General features: G+C 44.1%; 5 protein-coding genes across 7 annotated transcripts in view; 4 read left to right on the forward strand and 1 right to left on the reverse strand.

Moving 5' to 3' along the window:
* Nucleotides 1–503: 503 nt before the first annotated feature.
* LOC103999919 (mitochondrial import inner membrane translocase subunit Tim9) lies at nucleotides 504–3,558 on the forward strand. The gene is made up of 2 exons (XM_009421822.3): nucleotides 504–721; nucleotides 3,144–3,558. The coding sequence occupies exons 1-2, from the start codon at nucleotides 627–629 to the stop codon at nucleotides 3,328–3,330; spliced, it is 282 nt and encodes a 93-aa protein (XP_009420097.1). The 5' UTR covers nucleotides 504–626; the 3' UTR covers nucleotides 3,331–3,558.
* Nucleotides 3,559–3,720: 162 nt separating this feature from the next.
* LOC135651929 (CAX-interacting protein 4-like) lies at nucleotides 3,721–5,155 on the forward strand. Its single transcript, XM_065172573.1, has one exon. The coding sequence runs from the start codon at nucleotides 3,902–3,904 to the stop codon at nucleotides 4,901–4,903; it is 1,002 nt and encodes a 333-aa protein (XP_065028645.1). The 5' UTR covers nucleotides 3,721–3,901; the 3' UTR covers nucleotides 4,904–5,155.
* A 145-nt stretch (nucleotides 5,156–5,300) lies between these two features.
* LOC135651930 (uncharacterized) lies at nucleotides 5,301–7,696 on the forward strand. Its single transcript, XM_065172574.1, has 2 exons — nucleotides 5,301–6,304; nucleotides 6,395–7,696. The coding sequence occupies exon 2, from the start codon at nucleotides 6,519–6,521 to the stop codon at nucleotides 7,200–7,202; it is 684 nt and encodes a 227-aa protein (XP_065028646.1). The 5' UTR covers nucleotides 5,301–6,304; nucleotides 6,395–6,518; the 3' UTR covers nucleotides 7,203–7,696.
* Nucleotides 7,697–8,678: 982 nt separating this feature from the next.
* On the forward strand, nucleotides 8,679–10,655 carry LOC103999922 (elicitor-responsive protein 1). Of its 2 annotated transcripts, none has more exons than XM_009421824.3 (5): nucleotides 8,679–9,211; nucleotides 9,283–9,348; nucleotides 9,508–9,667; nucleotides 10,188–10,323; nucleotides 10,423–10,655. In XM_009421824.3, exons 1-5 carry the CDS (start codon nucleotides 9,145–9,147, stop codon nucleotides 10,477–10,479), a joined length of 486 nt encoding a protein of 161 aa, XP_009420099.2. In that variant the 5' UTR covers nucleotides 8,679–9,144; the 3' UTR covers nucleotides 10,480–10,655. The 2 variants fall into 2 exon arrangements, with proteins under 2 accessions (XP_009420099.2, XP_009420100.2); XM_009421825.3 differs by having other exon boundaries at nucleotides 8,689–9,211; nucleotides 9,523–9,667.
* Nucleotides 10,656–11,007: 352 nt separating this feature from the next.
* LOC103999923 (RHOMBOID-like protein 2) overlaps nucleotides 11,008–25,092 on the reverse strand; it is a 32,877-nt gene continuing 18,792 nt past the window's right edge. Inside the window, exons 2-7 of one of the 2 annotated variants that reach the window (XM_065170485.1) lie at nucleotides 14,392–14,555; nucleotides 12,568–12,731; nucleotides 12,214–12,473; nucleotides 12,077–12,124; nucleotides 11,793–11,919; nucleotides 11,008–11,367 (exon numbers count right to left, since the gene is read on the reverse strand). In XM_065170485.1, the coding sequence (XP_065026557.1) occupies nucleotides 11,245–11,367; nucleotides 11,793–11,919; nucleotides 12,077–12,124; nucleotides 12,214–12,473; nucleotides 12,568–12,731; nucleotides 14,392–14,555 (886 nt within the window). In that variant the 3' untranslated portion in view covers nucleotides 11,008–11,244. The remainder of the gene's footprint in view (nucleotides 11,368–11,792; nucleotides 11,920–12,076; nucleotides 12,125–12,213; nucleotides 12,474–12,567; nucleotides 12,732–14,391; nucleotides 14,556–25,092) is intronic. The other variant, XM_065170486.1, reaches the window with a different exon arrangement.

The raw sequence follows: 25,092 nt of genomic DNA on the forward strand, positions 1-25,092 counted from the left end.
CCTTTTATCATGTTTTTGTCGGTGTGAGAAAAATATTGTAGCCCTAACATGTTTTAAAAATATATATTTAAATTTTAAAATTTTTAATAAAATTTTAATAAACATGATAAGATTATTAAAATTTAATTTTTTTTAATTTTTTTAATTTTTTTATAAAAAAATTAATAAATATGATAAGGTTATTAAAATTATAATATTTTTGGTTAAGTAAAAAAATAATTAGATTGGTATAATCATATTCAAAAACAGATTTGGTTTAACACCAAAATTCAAAAAAATAAAACTGTCAGTAGTTAGTAAGGATATTTTTATCATTTTTAAAAATATATATTTTAGATATTTTAAAATAAATGATTCAAAGTTATTTTAGATATTTTTAGATATTTCAGAGGTAAATAAATCCCCATTGCTGAGGTTTTTTTTTTCTTAATTACCCAAAGTTTAAAGCGGGCGAAATAACAATGATTCAGTTACTAATTTAAAGCCGGTACGGGTGTACGAGCAATGTTCGATCCGTTTTTAGACCAAACGGTCGCTCGCTCGACTAGGGTTTTTCTCGCCAAGCTCCCGTCCGTCGGCCCCTAAACCTCTGGAGTGAGGGCTGGAAGAAGAGGCGACGCGCAGCGATGGACAAGAGCATGCTCGGAGATCTCGAGTCTCTCCCTGAGGAGGACAAGATCAGGATGTCCGCCATGATAGATCAGCTCCAGATTCGGGACAGGTCTTTCCAACTCCGCTTTCACCATCAGATATTTGCTTCTTCGTCCTTTGTTTATTTTCGGTCTTTTTTGGACGCGTTGAATGTTCTTAACGTCAGGCAATTTATCGGATGATCGATAATATCCAACGAATCATTAGTTCAGTTACTTGATTATTAGATCTGCTGCAAACCGAGTTAAAGAGGCAAATGAAGAGCAAAGTTAAAGACCCTTGTTTCTGTTAATTTGCTGCTGCTTCATGATTGTCTGCCTCACGATGTTGCTAGAATACGGTAAAAAGTGTATGGTGACATTACCAAGCAAAAGAAACAATTTTGTTACGTGGATATATTTGATGAAAAGAGGAACCAACAAAGTTTTATTTACTGGCTATTGTGATTTCCTATGCGAATGTGATATTGTCAGATGCAGCAAACATAGTAAGGCATTTATTTGGGTTGTTGTAGAACGAATCAAGGAAAAGAAACAAATTTGTCAGGTGGATATATTTGATGAAAAGAGGAACCAACAAAGTTTTATTTGCTGGCTATTGTGATTTCCTATGCGAATGTGATATTGTCAGATGCAGCAAACATAGTAAGGCATTTATTTGGGTTGTTGTAGTAGGAATCAAGAAGCCTTGGTTTTTGTTTTTCTTTGTACTGTGTCTTCCTAGAACATAAAAGAGCAAGTCTGATGGAGAAGGCTTGTGCTGATGCAAGGTCTAGTGCACACAGAGAGGCATAGGTTACATAGGTCATGTATGAGCAACCTTAACATGATGCAAATGCTCATCCTCTTCTAGAAACGAGTGGTGGAATTATGGGTTGCTGTGGTTCAACTACACTTTGTGTGGATGAATATTTTGGTTGTCTCTGTAATTCGTATGAATATTTTAGACAGTGTAGTGCACAAGGCTCCTGCTGATGCAAGGATTGTGGAGGGTCAATATGTGCATACTTACACCTATATAGGATGTTTTTTACTCTGGCCCTTGATTCACAGCTTTACATGTCATCACTATAGTAAAAGGGTGGTTTTTTCCTATAGTATGAATTTAGCGCATCTGTTTGTTAGCTTACATGAATGTATGATTAATGATTAGTTATGTTGTTGCTGTAGGGAATCCTGATCAACTTGAGTTAGGTCTTGGTTGTCTGAAAAAAAGGGGATTGAGATTTTATCATGTACTATGTTGTCCAGAAATCGGATCCAGGTCATGTCTGAGTCTAGCTGCTTCAAGTTTGTAACCCCTGATTGAAATGTTATGTGCTTAGGTTTGATTCTGTGGTTAACTTAAAACTACTTGAGCTTCCAATCAGAGACTAGATATGCAAGCAGCATATTGTTCTAGAAATCGTAAAACAAACATATCCTGAATTGTCTGCTTCAAGATAGTTTGGACAATTATTCTCATCAATGACCAACTACTTTTTTGTTTTTTTGCAGATGTGCTTAATATAATCTTTCTTGTTACATGAAGTTTAACATTTATTTCATATGGAATCATACTAGAGCTTAGTTAGACTAGAAGTACCTTTTTTGTCTCGACAGCCATTTGGAAAAAACTGTAGTTGCTTGCTTATGAAATTTACCCGATAGTAGTGAGATATTTGGAAACTCTGATGTGTTTACCTCATTTCTTCAGTAAGGATTCATTCTCTGTATCATGTTGTTGTTTCTGAACTACCTTTAAATCTAGACAACCATTTGAAAATACTGTAGTCGCTGTCTTACGACAATTAACTGATAATTGTAGGACTATTTGAAACTCTAATGCATATACCTCCTTTCTTCAGTAATGATTCGTTCTCTGTATTATATTTTCGTTTCTGTAGTTTGAAGGGAATTGATGATTGTTACAATTCTTTTTAGTATTTTTGGAGGAATTGCATGTACCTCTAGCATTATTCTAGTTGAGCTTCAGCAGTTACTGTCTTTGTAGTTGGGAGATATACATTTGTGTATAGGAGTCACACTCCATCTATGACTGGAACCTTACATTGGATAAGTTACTGGTTTATTCATTATTGTTAGTCCTTAGAGTTTGTATTGACTAAGCCATATAAGATGTCTGACTGGTTTATGCAATGGATATAGTATGAGGCATCTGTCTACATTTTTCAATATACTAAAAACTCAGGATGATGCATCAGTTTGTACTTTTCTCTTATGAATCAAATTTGTGTGGCATATGTGATTGTAATCTTAATTTCCTGCTGGTGTTCCATATAGTTCCCAGGATAATGATTGCCATTTTTGTGTTTTAGTTATATTCAAGTATAGGTTTTATTTATTTACTAGAAGCTGTTGATTTAGCATTGTGGTATCACTTTCTACTTAATCTGTGGATAGGCTCATCAATAAATTTTACTTCCAATTGTTTTAGCTATATTCATTCGATGGACCTTGTGTCTGATTCTTGTGTCTCCATCGGTCTTGCAGTTTAAGAATGTACAATACACTAGTGGAGAGGTGCTTTTCCGAATGCGTGGACACCTTCCGTCGCAAATCTCTTGATAAGCAAGAAGAAACATGCGTTCGCAGGTGTGCCGAGAAATTTCTGAAGCATTCGATGAGGGTTGGCATGAGATTTGCAGAGCTGAATCAGGGCGCTCCCACTCCAGATTAAGCGTTCTAGAACCCGTCACAACTCAGTTCAGCCACTGAATTCAAGATCAGTTAGCATCAATTCTATTATTTGCTGATGATTGAACCCTCTAAATGCGTGGTAAACAATTTCGACTTGCTTTGCTTCTAGCATTAGCTTTCCGCTTGCATCATGTCATTGCCAAATAAATTTGGTCATATGTAACAAATTATGATTACATTATGTGATATCTGAGTATTGTTGAGTTCACTTCAGTTAGTTCTCGAGGTTTCAGAGGCGTCTTCTCGTTCGCAGTTTGTGCCCATGGGTTAAGATATGTTCACGCGGTTGTCAAATCGCAGCGTATTGCACATCCGTCTCTTCCAATCCGTGTAATCATATAGTTCGATTCGGATTCGGATTCGGGTTCGGGTTCGGGTTCGGGTTCGGGTTCGGGTTCGGGTTCGGATTCAAGAGGTGCTCTGATAGAACCGGTTTGTTCGGTCTCTCTATGAATGGGTCGTCTTTCTTCCCCGATTTCATCTGTCTCAATCGTCGCACACCCCCTTCATCTTCTCTCCTTCAGAGGAAACCCTAGCTTCCATCTGCGAAGATGCCGGCGACCGCGGGGCGCGTCCGGATGCCGGCGAACAACCGGGTGCACAGCAGCGCCGCTCTGCAGACCCACGGCATATGGCAGAGTGCCATCGGGTACGACCCTTACGCCCCCGCCAACAAGGACTCGGCCAAGGAATCCGCACTCCCCGGCGAGGATGGCTCCGCCGCCGAGAACGCTTATGCCAGCTTCCAGGGACTCCTCGCCCTCGCCCGCGTCACCGGCTCCGGATCCAACGAGGCCCGGGGCTCCTGCAGGAAGTGCGGCCGCGTCGGCCACCTCACCTTCCAGTGCCGCAACTTTCTCAGCGCCAAGGATTCCGCTGTTTTCGACAAGGACAAGGACGCCGACGCCATTCAGGCCGCTGCCCACACCGCCTTCGAGCAGATCAAGAAGTCCAGCGGACTCGAGCCCGAAAGCAGCGAGGAAGAGGAAGAGGAGAGCGATAGCTCGGACTCCGACATTGATCCAGATATTGAGAAGATCATCGCTGCACGATTCAGTAAGAAGTCGAGGAAGAGGATGGAGGACAATTCTGAAGAGAAGAAGGGGAGTCAGTGGTGGCAACGGAGATCCAAGAAGAGGAGTGACAATAAGAACTCAGGTGGGGGCAACGACCCCGATAGCGAAGAAGAGGACGAGAAGAGGGAGAAGAGGAGGAGGCATAGGCGTTCTGATGATGACGGGGAGGAGAAACCACGGCATAAGCATAGTAGGAAGAGTAGGAAGGATAAGAAGACGAGGAGGCATAGGAAAGATGATTCTGATGATGAGTCAGAAGAGAAGTCTGATAGGCATCACCGCCACCACCATAAACGGAAGAATTCGCAGAGGAATGACTCTGAGAGCGACTCTGATGAGCATGAACAAACTAGGAAGAAGAGGGCATATTCCGAGAATGGTTCAGAGAGCAATGGATCAGATGACTTGCACTTGAGAAAGGGGAAGAAATCTTCCAAGCATAGATGCAGGAACCACCAGCGCAAGAAGAGAAATTGACAAAGTGTCTGGACTCACCTAATCTTTCAAAGGTCGCGACATCGAGTAAAGGAAAACAGTGCAACTCTGTTGATATTGATAACAATGACGAATCACTTGATGAGGATAAAAGGAGGACAACTTATTCGATTGTCTCTAAGGGTGACTGGTGTATAGGATTTGCTGCAAATATGCTATGTATTAGGTAAATGCAAAAACCTCTATGTTCTTAATAGTGTCTTAAACAGGGATTTTAAACATGGTTTTACAATACGATGCAAGTCTTCTTGATGCATACAATAACCTACTTATTGTTTAACTAGGGTCTGTCATTTGAAGTAGAATTGAAGAAGCTCCACTGTGCTTCAGATTTCTTGTATGGATTGCTGAAGCATGATGTAGAACTAATTTTGATGCACTTGGACATATTCGTATAAAATTGTCTCCTCTTGTACCTAGAAAGTATATTTTAGTTATAGTTTAAGCCATTGGTCTTCTGTCAATGTTTTTTCCTTGATCAATTAATTGTGACTCTATGACAATGTGTAAGGACTGAATTATGAACAAAAGAAGTAGCAATTATGAAGAATTATGAAGATAGTGTTGACTGGATATTAGTGTTGTCTACCTGTGATTAATTTTATCTGAAACTCCGGATGGATTCGATTTGGCTTCATTAGATTAGGTTGATCTGTGGTGGGTCTTCTCCAGGTAGAACTGACTAGGCATTTTTGGGGACATTTATCATCATTTACTGGATTCATTGATGTCTAAAGGAGCTTTCAAAAAGATGATGATGCTGCTCAGCTGGGTCAAGCATAGTGACTGAAACATGTGGTGATGTGCTCTGTTGCTTGTGCATCATGAACTATTTTTTAATGCAGGACTTGGAGATGACCCTTGTCAAACTTCTAATTCATGTGATTCTATGTCATCTTGCAAGACATATACATGGTCTTTGGAAACAAGAGATTAAAGAGAATTTGGGATGAAGGTGTGCTTTTTGACTTTAATGGATGTGAGATACCTGAGACTTTTAGGAGTTTCTATTTAAATTCTCATACATCATGCAGTCAACATGAAAACATGATGGAAGGTAAGAATCTTTAGAATGTGGTGGACAGAATACCATGTACTTACTTAGTTCATCCTTTTTCAAGGTGCCCCCTTAGTGCATCACCACAAACAAGTGGAGGAAAGTTAATTGGCAACCATTGGCTCAGTTTGATGCATTTATCCTGTTCAACTGGAGAAAAATCTATCAGATGTACAGAATGATGATAGTTTTGGGAAATCAATGGCTCAGTTTGTGATATATATTGCCGTTCTATAATTGTCTTGCTGCTCCTCAAAAGATAGGGGCAAATGGTTTGTGCAAATTATGATGGATCATTATGGTGCTGCCACATTACTCGTTAAAAAGTAAGCATGAAAGTTGTGTTGTATGAATTGGCTTAATGTGCATTATTCCACTGCATGTTTCCTTCATCTCTGCTCCATTTATGATGGCAGATAAAAGTCGTCTGTTCATGTGACGATCTCGGTTCGCCTGCTTTCGGCGAACTTGGTGTTTGATCACCACCTTGCCTCTCCCTAAGCTTCAAGCTGCGGCCAGTGACCCGTTGAAGCAGCCAACATGGCAGAGGAGGAGGAGCAGCAGAAGAGGAAGAAACACAAACACAAGGAGAAGGATCAGCAAAAGGGTCCCAAGAACAAGCCGGCAACGGATCAGCCCCACTTCAAGTCGAGCGCCGACGTCAAAGGCCTCCGCTTCGGCGGCCAGTTTGTGGTCAAGTCCTTCACCGTCCGGCAGGCGGCGCCGCTTGAGCTACTACAGCTTCTGGACCTCCCTCCTCCCTGCGTCGGCCAGTGCCGGGCCCTCTCTCTCCCTTCCACCCTTACCTACGTGCCCACTAACTTCACCATCCTCGCCCACCACGCCTGGCACACTCTCACCCTCGGCCTCGGCACCGCCAAGTCCAAGGCGATCATCTTCGTCTTCGACTCCGAGAGCACGAAGGCGGCGGTGGACCGGCTGTGGCCGCGCGTGATCCCCCTGGGCGACGTCAACCGGAAGCTCATCCGGGGGCTCGCCGGCTGCGAGATGTCGCGGTTCAAGTTCCGGAAGGGATGCCTCACGTTCTACGTCTACGCCGCGCGGCGGCATGGCGCGGCCGGCTTTTCCTGCGCCGACGATCTGCGGACAATTCTCGAGGCCGTCGTGGCCCTCAAAGATTTCCTGGACCACACCGCCGTGCTCGCCCTCCCCAGCCATCGAAGCATCACCCTCCCCGTCGACCAAGTCGCAGTGACACACTGAGTTCACTGTGTTCCATTCATTGTTCTCATTACAGAAACCAGAATCGTGGGTCTCTCTCAGAGGCAGAGAGATCAGTAAGTAGACTGCATCTACAAGCTTTCTTTTAAGCTTTCCAACTGTTGTAATGGCAGCTGAGTTCCAAGGGGAAGATGAGCAGTCATCCATGAAATGTAGGTAAGAGAAGATGGATGGTTCAGGAGGCAAAGGAAGGTGGCCTTTCACTTTGCAGAGGTAAAAGAAGGGACATGTCGTCCTGCAAGTCTCACCCTAACCAAAAGGGACGACGACACCACTTGTTGCTTTACTCATGCTCAATGGACCCAATCTACGCCTCCTTTTTGAAGTGACAACAGGCAGTGGATTCGTCATTCAAGTGTTCCCCAGCGCCATTCAATGCAGCATGAAGATCTTGTCGACCCCAACAGGCATCAAAAGCATAGCGTAGTTATAAATCACGGATCAGACCGGTTTAATTTACTAATTAGATCGTCGTACGAGCTTTTAAATGATTAAAATATTTTTTTCATCGGTATATCATTTTTTTAATTCTAAAATATCCCTAATAAGATAGACCAAACGAACAAACTCTCGTCCCCCCTTTTATTAGAAGACAGGTCCATAAGTGAATCAGTTTATTACTAAATAAAATATTTTTAATACCTTCATAAAATATTTTAAGCTTATATAAACACATTATAATTGATTCAGAATCTAATACAAACCAACTTACCAACTTTGATATATTTTTATTTAAAAATAAAACATAAAAAATGACTTATATATCGATTACAATGTTTTTGAATAAAATTATTATTTTGATATGTATAAAAATATTATAATCCTATTCAAAAATATTATAATCGATCGCGGTCCAATATAATGGATGTGTACTTTTTTTAATTGTCATATTAGAAGTATTTTTGGACACATGCAAAAAATGAGAGATACTAATGAGAATAAAAAAAAATAAAGGAGGAGTTATTTTTTTAAAATTCAACTTCTTAAAAAATTAATTACTATTTGATTTATATATTAACTAATGATGATGTAACGTAAGACATGTTGGATCTTTGTGATGATTCCAATCGAAATCGAATTAGGTCAAAATAAGAATCGAAATCATAATTTTAAATTATTATTATTATTATTATTAAAATAAATTTATAAGATTTTTTATATTTAAAAAATAAAAATAAAAAATAAAAATAAGAAAAACGTCCGAATCAGAAACTCGACTTTTTGTCAATTCGATTTTATTCGTAATTTAGAAAATAAAAAACATCGGTTCCGAAAATGATGTCAGATATGGTCACTACAGCTGTCAATGTCACATCGAGTCGCCAACGACGCCGCCACTCGATTCCAAAGACGCCTTCCCCACCACTCTACCGGTAAAAGAGCCAGCTTTGACACAGCGAGGCGCCCGTTCGATCGGATGGGGGAGATGCGTTTGGGTTCGCTGGTAACGAGTTCGAGCTGTACGACCGGACGGAGGAGAATCCCACGACGCCGTGGTATCCGGGTGCTGCATGAACCAAGATGCGAGCCTCGCCTTCGAGTCGTTCGACGAAATGACCAAGAAGGGAGTTCCGTCGATGACACGCCAATCCCGTCCCGATCGATTCCTTTCATCGAGGGAGAAAGTTGTTGGAACGCGACTCTCGGATTGCTCGTGTGAGTTCTCGACATGGCTCTCCGTCATTTGCTAAGAGGTTGGTGGAATCCCTGGTCAGTGGTTTGAGACAAAGTCAGTCTCCGCATCCGGTCCACCTACGTCAAGATCCACCGCATGTGAATCTCGAAGCACCAAGAGGGCGTGCATGATTGACCTGGAAAATGGAGGGGACGACTTGTTCAGACTTGGACTGGTCTTAAGATGCCATTCCTTCTCTTCCGATAGTTTCCGAGAGGGGAAAAAGATCTGAGGAGGAAGAAGGCAGAGATGGCGAAAGGCATATTGGAGGTGCAGCTGATCGATGCCAAGGGGCTGAAGGACACCGATCTAATAGGTAACTCTCAATCCAGTGCTACCGTTGGATCTCTATATCTCGTTGGTCTAATTGGCATGAGGTGGCCGCAGGCAAGATCGACCCGTACGTGGTGATTCAATACAGAGGCCAAGAGCGCAAGAGCAAAACTGCCCGAGGTCAGTCGACGCCTCCTGTGTGGCAGAAGTAGAGCTGCCAATTGGTGACATGAGTTGCTTGTTTCTTCTTCCTCCTCGACAAACAAAATAATCTCTTGATTCCATGAATTAAAGAGGGAGTGACGATTTCTTTTGACCAATTCTTATGTAAGACATCAGATTCTGGTGGTGCAGGCCAGGGAAGTAATCCATCTTGGAACGAGACGTTCAAGTTCTTGGTCAACTCGGCGGCCGCAGGCAATCATCAGCAGCACAAGATCACCATGAGGGTCATGGACCATGATACGTTCACAGCTGATGATTTCCTCGGTGAGAGCACGTAAGTAGGCCATCGATCATCTTGAATTATTGATCACTGTCATTTCGTTTAGAAGTTGAAGCTAGAAGATGAGACATGATCACATCTAAAACCCACCGAGTGAAACTTGAATTGATCAGAGATATATATATTATCTGATGTACGATTTTGCATAAGATTTGAACATAAAACCTTCTGTTTTGATACCATCTTAAATTTTTGTTTTTTTATCAATGTCATTCTATCTAAGAGCTTAAGTTAGTAGATGAAAGATGTTAGCTGATATATATTCTTAAATGACAATTCTCTAAGTGAATACATATATATTAATGTGTGGTCTAGATGAGATTTGAACATAAGACTTTCGACTCTTAATGTCATTCTATCTAAAAGATTTAAGTCAATAGACAAGACATTAACTAATTTGTATTCTTAAAAGAGGAAAATAACATGATTCTCTTTGAAGAACAAAACATGTACGATAGTGTCTTGGATTCAGCAAGTAAGTTTTGGTTCAAACTGGTTGTGTTTCGCATTGCAGGATCCATGTTGGAGACCTGATTACTCAGGGCATGGAGAATGGAACCGGAGAGCTGCGCCCCACCAAGTACAGTGTGGTTCTTTCTGACCGAAGCTATTGCGGAGAGATCCGTGTTGGTGTTACTTTTACCGCGAAGGTAAGGCGGCATTATGCCATCTCTGATGCTAATTTGATGCTAATTTCCATAGTACTTTCTTCAACATTATGACATTATGACATTTGTCGGATTGCTCAGATGGAAGAAGAGAACACAGAAGAGTTTGGTGGATGGAGCCACAGCTTTCATGCCTAGGTTGGCTCACTTCTCATCATTCAGTCATTGGATTGCCATATATCCATCAAATCCTCAAAAAGCAATGCTTTTGTTTGTGATTTTGTAAGGTGTGATGGTTTCGTGGTCTATGAGTTGATGTAATCGACATTAATGTGCTTCGCATTTCTCTAAACAAGTTTACTACTTTGCCAGTAGACCATCTTGACTGGTTTCTTAATCTGCAGCGTTAGGTCATGAAGTTCCAACTATCCGAGAACATCAATAATTACATGTATCTTTTTTTTTTTTGGTTGTTGAATGAACTTTTTCCATAAAGCTCTCTTATCATAACTTGATCGGAGCAATTCATAATTAGTTTCACTGAAATTTTCTTTATAATGTTCTAGAATGTCACACTTTGGATTATAAAGTGTAGCTACCAGCATCAAGGTAAAGTAAATTAGCAAAGAAAACCTGTTGATTCAACAATTAATGTTCTTGCTAGTGTTATTAGTAGGGTACCAACTCTTTACCAGAAGAGAACAAAAGATTGCATGAAAGAGTAGATAAGTTCAAAGCTTTATAGTTCCTTTCATTCGTTTAATTGTCGATCACGCAAAGAGCATTGTTTCCATCACAGCTATTCGATGTTTACAGGTATCTAATTGGATTGAAGCGACCCGTAAATTAATGGGGCCACACAAAGCAACACCCTATAATAGAAAGAAAGCATTGCTTCCCATGTGTACAAAGAATCTAAAATGGACTACAAATAATGGAGGAATAGAAACGAAAAATGCATCGTCAACTGCATAGCTGGGAGCACAGTTCCCGTAATCGAGCTTCCGTTGCGTCCGGCAAGAAGTAGCTGTGGGTTCTGCTGCTGCCTTCGCATGACAAGTTCACGTTGCTCCCTTCTTGAGATGACTGCAGAAACAGTCGAAAGGCTTGAGCAAATAGAAGCAACATCAATGAGCTGAGCTGATAATTTGAAGTAATCCTAAAGCTACTTATGAAGATAGCATTACTGGCACCAAAGAACCTCCCTGAAATATCCTGACTTGATTTTTCGGCAATAAAACCTCTGTATGATTCTCCCAAAAAGATAGGAATGCATTTAAAAGAATATCTGCAGCTCTTTCAAACTCAAAACTACAATGGTACTACATTCGACCAATCTGGTTTTCATGGTCCATGCAGGGACATGAGTGTCTGTTTTCAGGTAGTAAGAATAGCATTGAGCTACAAGTTATCACCAAGATCAAGAATTTTGGGCAGAATTAAATTCAAAGAGTAGCCACCGTTTGGAAAGAAGACGTAAATAAGCAACAAAAAAGGTTAGAACATCATACCGAGCAATAAATGGGCGACGATGAACAACTCTTTTTTGACGTAGGAATACAACTTAGATAACGGCACCAAGGACAATAATCATTTGCATTAACCCCTCGAAACAGCATGACGAGGCCGATGGTGAACCTGTATATTTATTAGTTTGGCCTCAGTTTTAAGCTTCAACATACTAAGTTTCAACATGTCTGTCATGTCAAAGTTAGATTATGAGCTCTCATTTTAATTTTGACAAATAAGACAACATGTAATTTTGGTACAGTTTTGCATCTGCCCTAGTACTTACTTATAAGGTGCATATATCGAAGACATACACTGATAGCCCACCGATAAACTAATGCAGACAATAAGTTTAGTCAAAAGGTTTACAGTAATGTACAAGAAAACACCCAGCATTAAGAAAAGCATAGCTCTATCACTTACCCAACAACCAGAAGGAGGGCTGCAGTGATCCATAGTATGTATTGGTATATCTTGTGCTTGTGTTTGACTGGGGTTGAATGATACATAGGTAGAGCATTCTCTCGGCTAACCCACCCGAACTGGGGTCGAATTAGAAGCATAAATCCAAGAAGAAACCCAGAAACAAATCCTCCAATATGCGCAAAGTTGTCCACATCCGGGAGGAGTCCAACAGCCAAATTAATTACAATAATAAATATAAGGGTCAACAATGCTGCAAACTGAAGATGAAATTCAAAGAGGATTAGAAATATGATCCAAATTGTATCAGCATCATTGCTTCTATTTATTTAAATGACAAATCTCCAAGATCACCTTATTAGCATAGATTGTCCAGTTAGTTAAAAGTTCAGAAAGCATGCCACCAAGCAATCCAAACAGGGCACCAGAGGCACCAACAGAGATCCTTGATGCAGTAAACAGAGAAGACAACAGACTCCCGCCAAATCCAGACATGATGTATAACAGGCCAATTCTTGCTGCAAAATGATAAAGAAAAATTAAGGTGTCCTCCATTCAAAGAGTTGAAAGCAGAATGCAAGAATAAAATGATCCTGAAAGCAAAACTCAAAGTGAAGATATAGATGCATAGTAACACAGGAAAACAATTCAAGCCACTAAAAAATTTTGCAACATTGGCAGTTACAATAAGAGGAGATCAGATATGATATTTGTGGTATAGTTTTCGGAGGCCTTTGTTCTTTCTCATCTATCAAGATGAAATGTTCAGCAATCTATAAGTGAACATGTAGATTACGTATAAAAATATTTCCGTATGTTGTAGAATGAATAAACTAAGCAGCAACAATATTTATTGCCCGCTCATCTCCAAAGTCTGATCAAAAGACAAATATTAGGTGTATGCTCGGTATCAGTTTCAATGTCTTCATTGTACCTTCAAGAGCATTGTTTATACCATATTTACCAAATTCCTGGTATAAGGAAAAGAAACTAAAGGTAGAAAGCTGACAATGCTAGAGGACAATTAGTATTGCTAATTTCAAATTTAACCAGCTTATCTTCTAAAAGCTCCTCCATATCTTGAAACTTAAGTGGCAGCAATTAGGAATAACCTGACACAGCAATTTCTACAAACAAAGATGGAATCTGGATGTTCTTTACTTCTTTACATCAAAAATCTATCATCTCCAATCATCATCTTTAAAATTACCTACCACCTGTTCAGTGGCCACTAGGAGTAAGGCCTGCAAATGCTAAATTACTTGGCATCTACAGGATGCAATTTCAAAAAGAAACATGTAGCTCTAGCGATTAGCAAAGACTTCTCTTTAGGACAAATTACATAACTGATAAATAAGTTCATGCATTTTCATATTGTTTTCATAAAAATTGGCATTGCATAACATTATATGAAAAGCAAAACTGCCATTCTTCTATTGTGAAAACCACGCTGTTGTTTTGATGATATAGGTAAAGAGATGTTGCTTACAGGTATCACAGATGCCATTTTGGGGACCTAGGTGGCTGTCAAATTTAATGAAATATCTTGATCATTATCTCAATAACAAGCTCCTAAATGCAACATGAAACCTGCACGCATGAATACTGCTAAATAGTGAAACAAGGCTAACAAAATCGAAGGTTGAAACTTCTTATGACTTGGCCATGCTAGAATGGCAGATGATGCAAATTAATGCATACAACGTACATAAGAAAGTAAAAACTGAATAATTCCTGTGTAGACCTATAAAACGCAACAGAATGACACAAGTAAGATCATGTATCTAGCATATATTGCATACTACGACAAAACTGAGAAAGTTCTAAACTACAGATTGTTGCGGCTGATTCTGCTCAAGTCAGAAGGGCATCAGAAAAATGCATAATTTTAGAATCACCAATATGTGATATAATTGATTTTAAATTCCACGCTGATAATGATTCTGATACCTTATCAAATAGTACTTAAGAGTATACTGGCCTATGTCTAGTATCACCATAAAGAATAATGGCTTAGATAGTGGTACATAACGATCCGTACAATTACTGGTACTTGATCGGACCGGTAAGTACTAGCCAGTACATACCCAATCTGATTGGTGTTTTAAGCCATATGTGATTTATTATTGTTTGCATGTCAGAATGAAAAACTGATATTATAGCTAAATTGCAACATACCAAATCCAAATTCTCGCTCAAGTTGAATTCCAACAAAGAGAAGACTCAACATATTGGTAATTACATGGATCAATCCAGCATGTAGCCAAATGCAAGAAAGAAGGCGCCACCCTTGGTGCTTATTAACCAATTTATGGACTTCTAAAGCCCCCATCTTCTCCAACCTGACAATTGAGCATATTATTGTTAATTACATATCCTTGTTTTGCCATAAAATGTCATAAGAGAAGCTATGGATGTCTAACCACTTAATTCACTTAACATATAGAATGATGATCCTTCACGGTGAAATATGAATGAGTTGAAAAGATAACAATATGACAGAGTCAGCTTCATCAGTGTTCATGATTTATCAGATAGGAATGATCTACAAAAGCATCTATTTTAGGAAGAAACAAGATTGATCATACAAACTAAAAGCAAAGGTAGCACCTAGTAGCATATCAAGCATGTTCTAGTTTGGCATATTTACATATTATAAATCATGGAGCCAGCAACCAAACAATCCACATAAACAATGACTTGTTAGGATGACAGAAAACAATATGAAGGAAAAGAAGCAATTTAGATTCTCTCATGCTATCCAATTATGGGTTTGTGCTACCAGTATACACTATGAAAAGAATTATAGGCAGAAAGGATCACAAATTGTTATTCTTTACAATAGAGTACAAGGAATTATATTGTGTTATTCTTAACACAATATGCATCGACCAAAATATCAATACCATGCCCAGTAATTAGCAATGAGATATATCAAAATCAATGTAATAATGGGGGTTGGAAGATATAGTCTTAAATACAGGATATTTGTGAGAGAGTTCTGAATTCCTGAAACTAGGTGCATTATTGTTTGTAGCAGTTAATGTATTGATGTTGAAAATGAAACTGAAATTCAACATTCTTATCAATGTCTCTAATTCCACAAAGTTACAGGTGTCTCCAAGACATCTATACAATGGTGACAGCTTGAAAAAGTCAAAATGAAACTAGACAAGAATGGCAGAGCTAAAATGAAACTGATACATTATGGTCAATCCCAGATTCTATTCTCCAGCTAAATTGTAAACATTCTTCTCGACAAAGAAGAAACATCTTCAGATAGATCATGAGCTAAAGAAAACCCAGGTGGTTTGAAACTGGAAGAATGCAGTAGTTTAGAGTAGGGCAGAAGTAACAAACCATAAGTTGGCTTTATTAGCAACATATCAAAATGGAATCCTACTTTCCTACCACGATCTCACTGAATCACAAGAAGTATCTTTTTCTTGTGCAATAACTTTCCTATTTTTTGGTAGTTTTCCACATGCAGCAGTAACCATCTTGCCACCAAATAGGGATAATATTGGCACCCTCCAGCTCCCTCCACCACATGGACTGACAAATAATAAAGGCATGGAAACCAGCGATCATTAATGATAGCACGCCTCAACTTTCCTAGACACCTCTTGGCTGACATCTCGAGCCATGCATCTGCATTAATGACTGACAGCACGCTGCCCTCATTAATGCTTCCGCCATTCAAAGTAAGGGGGACTTTGGCTAAAGCATGACTAGACCGCTTGATGCCTAGGTATAAAAGCCACGCCCCAAGCCAAGCCAGGGCAGGCAGGTAATAATAGCCTCTCTATTTCTACTTTTTTATTTATATAGCTCATACTGCTGTCTTTCTCTCCCTTTGCTTTACGCTGACTTAAGCATCAGAGGGGTCAAGCCGGGAAAACCCCAAGCGCAGGCCTGTTGTGCAAGACTACCAGTGGTCAGGAGATGACCCCTCTGCTAGGAGATGACCCCGTAGTAAGGGAGATCCCCACTCCTTAACTTGACCTCTTCGTTCCAAGGCCAGATCACCCCCGGCGCAAGGTATGCAATACCGTATCGTACCGGTGTACCGAACAATTTTATATATTTTCTTCATACTGTAGCGCTGTAGCACTGCTACAGTGTAATACTGTAGCACTGTAGCGGTACCGGGCGGTCCGCGTACCGGTATACCGTCGGACCAGTACGTACCTCCCGTATTGAGCGGTACCATTCGGTACTGCATACCATGCCCCGGCGAACCACCCCCCTAACGAACCTCCCTTGTCGATTCGCCACGTCAACACCCCACATCAGCGAGGAGGAGACACCAGGATGAGCATGCACCTTCAGTAGTGAACCAACTGGACCGACTCATCAGTCGACAGTATTCGTGGCACTATCATTTTAGTGTTAGAAGAATGGCCGAATGCCGTAGGAACATCCTTCTACTACTCCTCTCAACGAACGCTTCAACAAGGAGGCATTACTTGTGGTCTAAAACCTCCAATGGAGGGGCACCAACCCCCCGAACGATGTTGGCGTATGTTTGATGACTCAAGACCACCCCTCTTAGACATATACTCGTCTCATCTAAGGCCCTCCTAGGCCTCACCTGCCAGCAACCCCTCGAGGCCCTCATGGAGGCCCTAACAAGTTCTCTCCTAGTGTCATCGGAGCATCAACAATAGCCAGCGATGGCTCCTCAGCCCCCTTACTATGGCGTGTCACCTCGTCCTCGGCAGTGCCCACCGAGCCTCCTCAAGCCTCTGCTCAGCTTCCTTTGCTCACAGGTGAGCTAGCTCTAGTGCTAGGGACAACCCTAGGACCCAGGCCTCAGTGACCCTATGTACCCACCTCAACCTCGGCAGCACCCTCCAGGCCTCCGCGAGCCTCTTCTCGACTTCCTTTGCTCACAAGTGAGCTAGCTTCAACACTAGGGATACCCTAGGGACCCAGGCCTCAACAGCGTTGCACCCCTGCCTCGACCTCGATAGTGCCCTCCGAGCCTCTGGTTGGCTTTCTTTGCTTATAGGTGAGCTAGCTCCAGCACTAGGGATAGCTTAGGGACCCAAGCCTCAGCAGCCCTACGCCATCGCCCCATCCTTGGCAGTGCCCTCTGAGCCTCCGTAAGCCTCCACCTGGCCTCCTCGACAACGCCCTCTAGGCCTCCGCGACCCTCCACCCGACCTCCTTTGCTTCGCCTCAGTGACCCTGTGCCACCACCTCATCCTTGGTAACGCCCTTCGGGCCTCCGCGAGCCTCCACTCAGCCTTCTTTGCTTGGCCTCAGTGGCCTTGCACCACCGCCTCATCCTCAGCAGTGCCCTCCGGGCCTCCACAAGCCTCTACTAGACTTTCTTTACTCACAAGTGAGCCAGACCCAGGCCTCAGCAGTTGTGTGCCATCGCCTCATCCTCAGCAACACCCTCATGGTCTCCGCAAGCCATTGCTTGACATCCTTTGCTTATAGGTGAAGCCAGACCCAAGCCTCAATAGCCATGCGCCCCCGCCTCGTCCTCAGTAGTGCCCCCTTGAGCATCTGCTCGACCTCCTTTGCTTACAGATGAGCCAGCACCAACTCCAGGAGTAGCTCAGCGGCCCGAACCTCAGCAGCCCTGCACCCCGGTGTCCATTGTTAACAAAACGTAGTGGTAGAAGCCACTAAGGTTGATCCATTCCCCAGCCCACGGTGGCCGAATACAGACCCGCCATGGAAGCCGTGCCTCCAATCGCCATACTATCACGGACAAACTTCTAAACAGGATGTTTGATGTAATGCTTATGTATGTCCGTGTCTTTTGGTATGTTCATGCTTTGTACAGCATATAGAGGGACGACCGAAGGCTTAATAGTCCCATTTTAGTTGGGTTGGTGGCCTTTTTAGGCTTGTAAATAAATGTTGTGTCATGTGGACACGTGCGAGAGATCTTCGGTCTGTAATGGACTATTTTACCCTTTGTTGTGCAACTGTTTAGAGCTTGTAAAGTCTGTTTGTAATTTGCATTGTCTATGAAGTGTTTTTCGGAGATGTTTGCTTGTGGATCCCGATTGAGGCATTTTCTCTAACTCGTTCTCTCTTTTGTGGGTCCTAAGGGACATGGGAGGCTTCGGGGAGGCTGACCTTTGCGGACGGACACGCAAGGGTGCCGCACGACTTAGGCAAAACCAGCTAAGTCCGTGACAGATGGTATCAGAGCGGGACAAGTACTCATAGAAACACTTAGCATGCAAACGTGGGGGACCTAGCGGGGCTGCGTTGAGGGCAGTCAGCACACGTGCGACCGTTTGGGGGAAAACGAGCATGGAGATGTAGGGAAAAGGAGTCATTCAGAGGAGCAGGCATCTGACATTGGCATTCAGAGGAATGGCCAACCCTTCGCGCAAGAGGCACCACGAGAACAGGCAAGCTTGGAAGAATGTGGAGTGCACAAAGGTTGGGATGGCTGAGTTTGAGCTATGGCTCAACGTTGACAACTATACTTGATGGTGCTCAAGGCAAGCGAGGCGCTTGGTAAAGAATGAGACCATGCAAGGTGGAATGAGTTGCTCAGCGATCAAAAGAGTTGTGCAAAGCTCACAGAGGTGAGGGGAATTGCTAACTCAAAGAATTCGGTACTCATGCATGGGCTTGTATGTGGACGATGGAATGTTCGCGGCCATCCCAAGGCGATCGAAACTCGACGCCATGGAGCATTGAAACTTTCTCTTCGGCATGTGAAGGATACGTCTGTAGGAGGCTGAAGTGTGCAACGAGTTCAGCATGTTGCTAGGCCTTGAGTGGTGCAGCGGGGGCTGTATTGACGTGGAGTCGCAATCTAGCAAGTGCGTTTGCAAGTGGCAGAACAATGCACAGTTTGGTCAGCAGATCGGAGTAGTCCAAGGGGATGGTGGTCTCCGAAACGAAGAGAGATATTGCTCCAATGGGACAGTTATCCAGGAGGGATAAGTCCCGGCTCTCCAAAGGGAGAATCATTTGGGACGGACCGCACATGTTGAGGAGGAGTACCTCAACAAACAACAACTCCACGAAGCTCAATGGACCGAGCAAGCAGCGAGGAGTCATCGCATGATCTCGCTTGAGAGAATGCATTGGTGGATGCATTGCGAGATCAAGTGGGGAAGTGTCCCAAAGCAACACAAATGTAGGCACACTTGGAGTCGATTTGGAGATTGGACTCAAGGGAGGGCTGACCCGTGGAATGGTGGGCGTGAGGGCCACCATCGATTCAATGCAAAAACGAGGAGCGGAACAACTTGGGTGTAACTTGGCGAAGTACCCAAGCCGCATGAAGAGAGCTAACATAGAAGTTGGAACATGGAGCAGAGGCACAGTGCTTTCCTTAAACAGAGGTCAAGGACATGAACTCTTGCAGAGGCAAGAGTAGGATCATGTTGTTCCATGGGTCCTTCATTTTGACGGAGCGGACTCATCTTGCATGGTGCCAAAGACGAAGGGAGCTTCTGGGCACATGCACCTTATCTCGGAGAAGCATTTGATGGAGGAACTAAGGCGACTCAATTTGCGGAGGCGAAATTGGGTTCAGAAGGCCTTAGCACGGGGCAAGAGGACTCAGAGGTGGGTACTCTTGAAGAATATGCCATAGTGTTGCCATTCAAGTTGTCATGAAGGAAGCGGTGCGCAGCGCAGATTGTGCTGGTAGGGGTAGAGGCCCAGGATCCAGACAATGGTGCACTAATTGCAGCGAAGTCGGGGGACTTCGGGAGCTACTAGGCGACGGACTGTCCTAGAGCGGTGCTTCATCTAGGTGTGACCCAAGAGTGGGTGGATGAAGGTTGATTGCCAAAGGAGCGAACAAAATCGAAGGTGGAGACCCTGCGATGTAATGGCAGAGGCCACACATGGAGGGTTCACAATTCGAGTTTATTCCACAAGGATCAGAATGCAATGGAGATGTCACCAGGAGGCGACATGGTGCAGCGGATCGTGGTGGAACAGTTCGTGGCAATGCGATACACACGACATAGTCCCGTGAGGGACTAGATCATACGGAGGTATGATCGGGAGCTACTGGAAGCTCCACTTCGGTGAACAACATGACGGTAAGAAGGGCTATGGATTCAAGGAGTGAAGGCCATGGTACCGCAGAGGCGGGTCTTCCGTACGTGCATCGAATTTTGCATCGGATGAAAGCCTTGGTCATCAGCATATGGGGGCTGTGTTCCACCAAGGGAAAAGTTCGAATGCAAGTACCAGTGAGTCCCATGGGAGGGAGTTGATCATACAGAGGTATGATTGAAGCGGCTAGAGAGTTGGACTGCTCCAGAGCTCATATTCGCTTAAGGGAGCCCGGCAGGTCAGAGGACAAGGCCGAGTAAGCGAACGTTGCTACCAAGGAAGCTAAGGAGAACAGAATCGGTGCAAACCCTACAACGTGATGGCAGAGGCCATGCATGGGAGTTCCAGTCTGTCTTTCCATCGACCAAACGGACTGCTTGGAGAACACAGAGGTGTTGAAGCAGGGGGTCGAAAGGGGCGAGGAAGCGACGACGAGTCCAGAGGGACTTAGCTACCCAAAATCAATCATCAGTTAGAATGGAGGTAGACTCGGAAGAGTGCCACAGAGGCATATCTACTGATTGTGAAGAAAAGGGATACAGATGCGAGGCGACGGATAGTAGTGCCATGGGCATGGCAGCGCCATGGGTATGGCAGCGCCATGGTACCGCAGAGGCGGGACTTCCGTGAAAGTCATTGATCCCTTGCTCTCATGGAGGGAGAGCGCTTGGTCGTGAAAGGGGCTGAGGAGGTGGAGCATGCAGAGGCAATCTCCAAGTACCGAGACAAGGCTGACGGGCAGAGGCCAAGGAACTTTGTAAGACCGGTGTCAATGAGTTTCTCATCAAGATAGCCGAAAGTGAAGGACTTCGGGTCATGCAAGAGTGCATAACCAAGGAACGGAGCAGGCAGTACGCGATGCTGCACCTTCACTACTCAGGGGAGTAGGCGACAGGGTTGATGGAGAAGACGGTACAATCCCAGAAGCGACCAAACCTATGAGAGAACTACTCCAAGTTGGGGTGAAAACTTCCTGCATTCCAGAAGTTCGATGGCATTGAGAAGGTGAATCACAGTAGCTAACTCAACGCAAGGAGTGCAAACACTTCAAGTGCTTCAGAAGTGTGAGCAAAGAGCAGGTGAAGGCCAGTAACCAGCTCGATGCATGGAGTACAACCTCGAGGAGGTGGGCGAAGTCAAGTAACCTTTGCCTTCTCAACTCTTAAGAGAATGGGCGAAACCGAGTATCCCAATTCTCTTATCTATCCAGCAGAGGAGCTCTGCATATGTTCAAAGACCCTTCGAAAATAATGGAAGACAATAGTTGTCAAATCCTCACCAACGGTGATCAGTATTACTGAGAGTAGATTGTCCGCTTCATTTCCCAACGAAATGCCAATCGAAAGCGGAAGTGATGCGAACCTACTTGGATGTGATAACTAAGTGAAAGAAGAGTCAATGAGCAAATTTTGTGGAGGAAGGACCCAAAACTTCAGAAGTTTACGAGACGATGCTCGTTAAAGCTCCAACAAGCATCCACCCAGTTCAAGCAGCATGAGGAATTTGAGAGATTGGCGCAGTAAGGATAGTATTTTCCTTCATTTGGAGGATCCGCAGGAATCAACAATGATCAACACAACTCAGCCAACCCCACACCAGAGTCAGAGTCATTGGTGAGTTGAAGCAGCATGGCGGATCAAAGGTTCGACTACTCAAAAACAGCAGCGGAGAGCAGCTAGGAGCCAAGAGGCGCATTGTAGCTGGAGCAAAAGATTGAAGACTCAGCAAAGGCGAGGAGTTGCAGTGTCGACAAAGGCTTCAACGAGGACGTCGAAGGAATAAGTGGGGGAGAATGTCACGGACAAACTTCTAAATAGGATGTTTGATGTAATGCTTATGTATGTCCGTGTCTTTTGGTATGTTCATGCTTTATACAGCATATAAAGGGACGACCGAAGGCTTAATAGTCCCATTTTAGTTGGGTTGGTGGCCTCTTTAGGCTTGTAAATAAATATTGTGTCATGTGGACATGTGCGAGAGATCTTCGGTCTGTAATGGACTATTTTACCCTTTGTTGTGCAACTGTTTAGAGCTTGTAAAGTTTGTTTGTAATTTGCATTATCTATGAAGTGTTTTTCGGAGATGTTTGCTTGTAGATCCCGATTGAGGCGTTTTCTCTAACCCGTTCTCTCTTTTGTGGGTCCTAAGGGACATGGGCGGCTGACCTTTGCGGACGGACACGCAAGGGTGCCGCACGACTTAGGCAAAACCAGCTAAGTCCGTGACAATACGCGAGCGGAACCTAAAGAGGAGCATGATCCCCTAAGCACATCAAGCCTCAAGGCAGTAGAAAGATCCCTCCGTGAATGAGTACCGTAGGCAATACAAACCCTAAAGGCAAGACAATGCATCATGTCCTAGGCTAAGTGCCTTAGCAGCAACAAATGACACATGCCGTAGCATCATCCACCACTGATCAGGTATCATGGTGGATCTAACCTCCCGTTACGATGGTTGAATCAAGTGCCTACCTCTGAAAGTAGTAGGAGGGGCAGGCCCAAAAGAAGATACTCTCGCTACGACAAACGTGTAACTGAGTCATGCACCTCGATTGAGCAGACTTGCTCCCGAGTCGTGCACCTCGACCAGAAGACCTGAGGTTTGCACCTCGGTTGAGCAAACTAGCTCCTGAGCCATGCACCTCGGCAAGAAGATCTAAGGCCTGCACGTCAGCTAAGAAAACCCAATCCCGAGCCATGCACTTCGGCAAGAAGATCTTAGGCCTGAACCTTGGCCGAGTAAACTCGCTCTCGAGTCGTGCACCTTGGCCAAAAGACCCGAGGCCTACACCTCAACCAAGCAAACCCGCTCTTGATTCGTGCACCTCAACAATAAGACCCGAGGCCTTAACCTCGGCCGAGCAAACTCGTTTCCGAGCCATGCACCTTGACAAGAAGACTCGAGGCCTGCACCTTAGTCGAGCAAACCCTCTCCTGAGTTGTGAACCTTAGTAAGAAGTCACGAGGCCCACACCTTGGCTAAGCAAACTAGCTCCTGAGCCTTGCACCTTAGCCAGAAAACCCACTATGGCGGACGAGCTCCCGAGTCATGCACCTCGATAGAGCAAAACCGCTCTCGAACTGTGCACCTTGGTAAGAAGAATCGAGGCCTGCAACTTGGCTGAGCAAACTCGCTCCCGAGCTGTGCACCTCGGCAAGAAGACCCAAGGCCTGCACCTCGGCTAAGCAAACCCACTCCCGAGCCATACACTTCAGCAAGAAGACTCAAGGCCTGCATCTCGACTAAGCAAACCTGCTCCCGAGCTGTATACCTCGGTAAGAAGACCCGAGGCCTGCACCTCAATTGACAAACCCGCTCTTGAGCTATGCACCTTGGTCGAGGAAACTCGCTACCGAATCGTGCACCTCGGCAAGAAGACCTGAGGCCTGCACCTCGGTCGAGCAAACCCACTCCCGAGACATGCACCTCAACCAGAAAACCCACTATGGCAGATGACCACCCGAGTCATGCACCTCAGTCAAGCAAACCCGCTCATGAGCCATGCACCTCGGTAAGAAGACCCAAGGTCTGCTCCTCGATCAAACAAACCCGCTCTCGACTCGTTCACCTCGACTAGAAAACCCGCTAAGGCGAATGAACACCCGAGTCATGCACCTCAGTTGAGCAAACCCGCTCTCAAGCCATGCACCTTGGAAAGAAGTCCTGAGGCCTGCACCTCGACCGAGCAAACCTGCTCCCAAGCCATACACCTCGGCAAGAAGAACCGAGGCCTACACCTCAACCGAGCAAACCTGCTCCCGAGTCATGCATCTCGGCTAGAAAACTTGCTACAGCAGACCCGCTATCGAGTCGTGCACCTCGGCCAAAAGACCCACTATAGCAGACCCGCTCTTGAGTCATAAAACTTGGCCAGAAGACCCGCTATGACGATTAAGCTAAACCCTATAGCGGGTCCATCCTCCCGCTTAAAAGTGGTCGAGCTAAACCTTATGATAGGTCCAACCTCCAGCTTAAACGCGGATGAGCCAAGCCCCATAGTAGATCCATCCTCCCGCTCAAAAGCGATCGAGCTAAACCCCATGACGGATCCATCCTCCTGCTTAAAAGTGGTCGAGCCGAACCCCATGACAAGTCCAACCTCCCACTTAAAAGTGATCGAGCCAAACCTCCTCTGCTTAAACGCGATCAAGTCAAGCCCTATAGCGGATCCATCCTCTCGCTCAAAAGTGATCAAGTCGAACCCCATAACGGATCCATCCTCCAACTTAAAAGTGATCGAGCTGAACCCCATGACGGATCCATCCTCCCGCTTAAAAGCGGTTGAGCCAAACCTCATGACAGATCTAACCTCCCACTTAAATGCGGTCGAGCCAAGCCCCATAGCGGATCCATCCTCCCGCTCAAAAGCGACCGAGCCAAACCCCTTAGGTCAACATTCGTCACTCCTACAAATGCCCCCAGAGTGTCATCCGCCTCAACGTACCTCACACCAACCACCATAGGCTCACCAAAGAACTCATAGCAAAAACAATGCTCATGTAAGCAGGCAATAATACAAGCAAAATGACATACTTCGAGACCCCTTGTGGAGCCCCGAAACACACCTTCCAAGGAGGACAAATGATAAGGATAATATTGGCACCCTCTAGCTCCCTTGACCATGTGGACTAACAAATAATAAAGGCATGGGAACCAGCGATCATTAATGACAACACGCCTCAACTTCCCTAGACACCTCTTGGTTGATATCTCGAGCCATGCATCTGCATTAATGACTGATAGCAAGCTGCCCTCATTAATGCTTCCACATTCATAGTAAGGGGGGTCTTGGCTAACGCATGACCAGACCGCTCCGTGCTT

The sequence above is a fragment of the Musa acuminata genome, chromosome BXJ3-10 (genome assembly GCF_036884655.1).
Source record: "Musa acuminata AAA Group cultivar baxijiao chromosome BXJ3-10, Cavendish_Baxijiao_AAA, whole genome shotgun sequence".
Classification (NCBI taxonomy): Eukaryota; Viridiplantae; Streptophyta; class Magnoliopsida; order Zingiberales; family Musaceae; genus Musa; species Musa acuminata.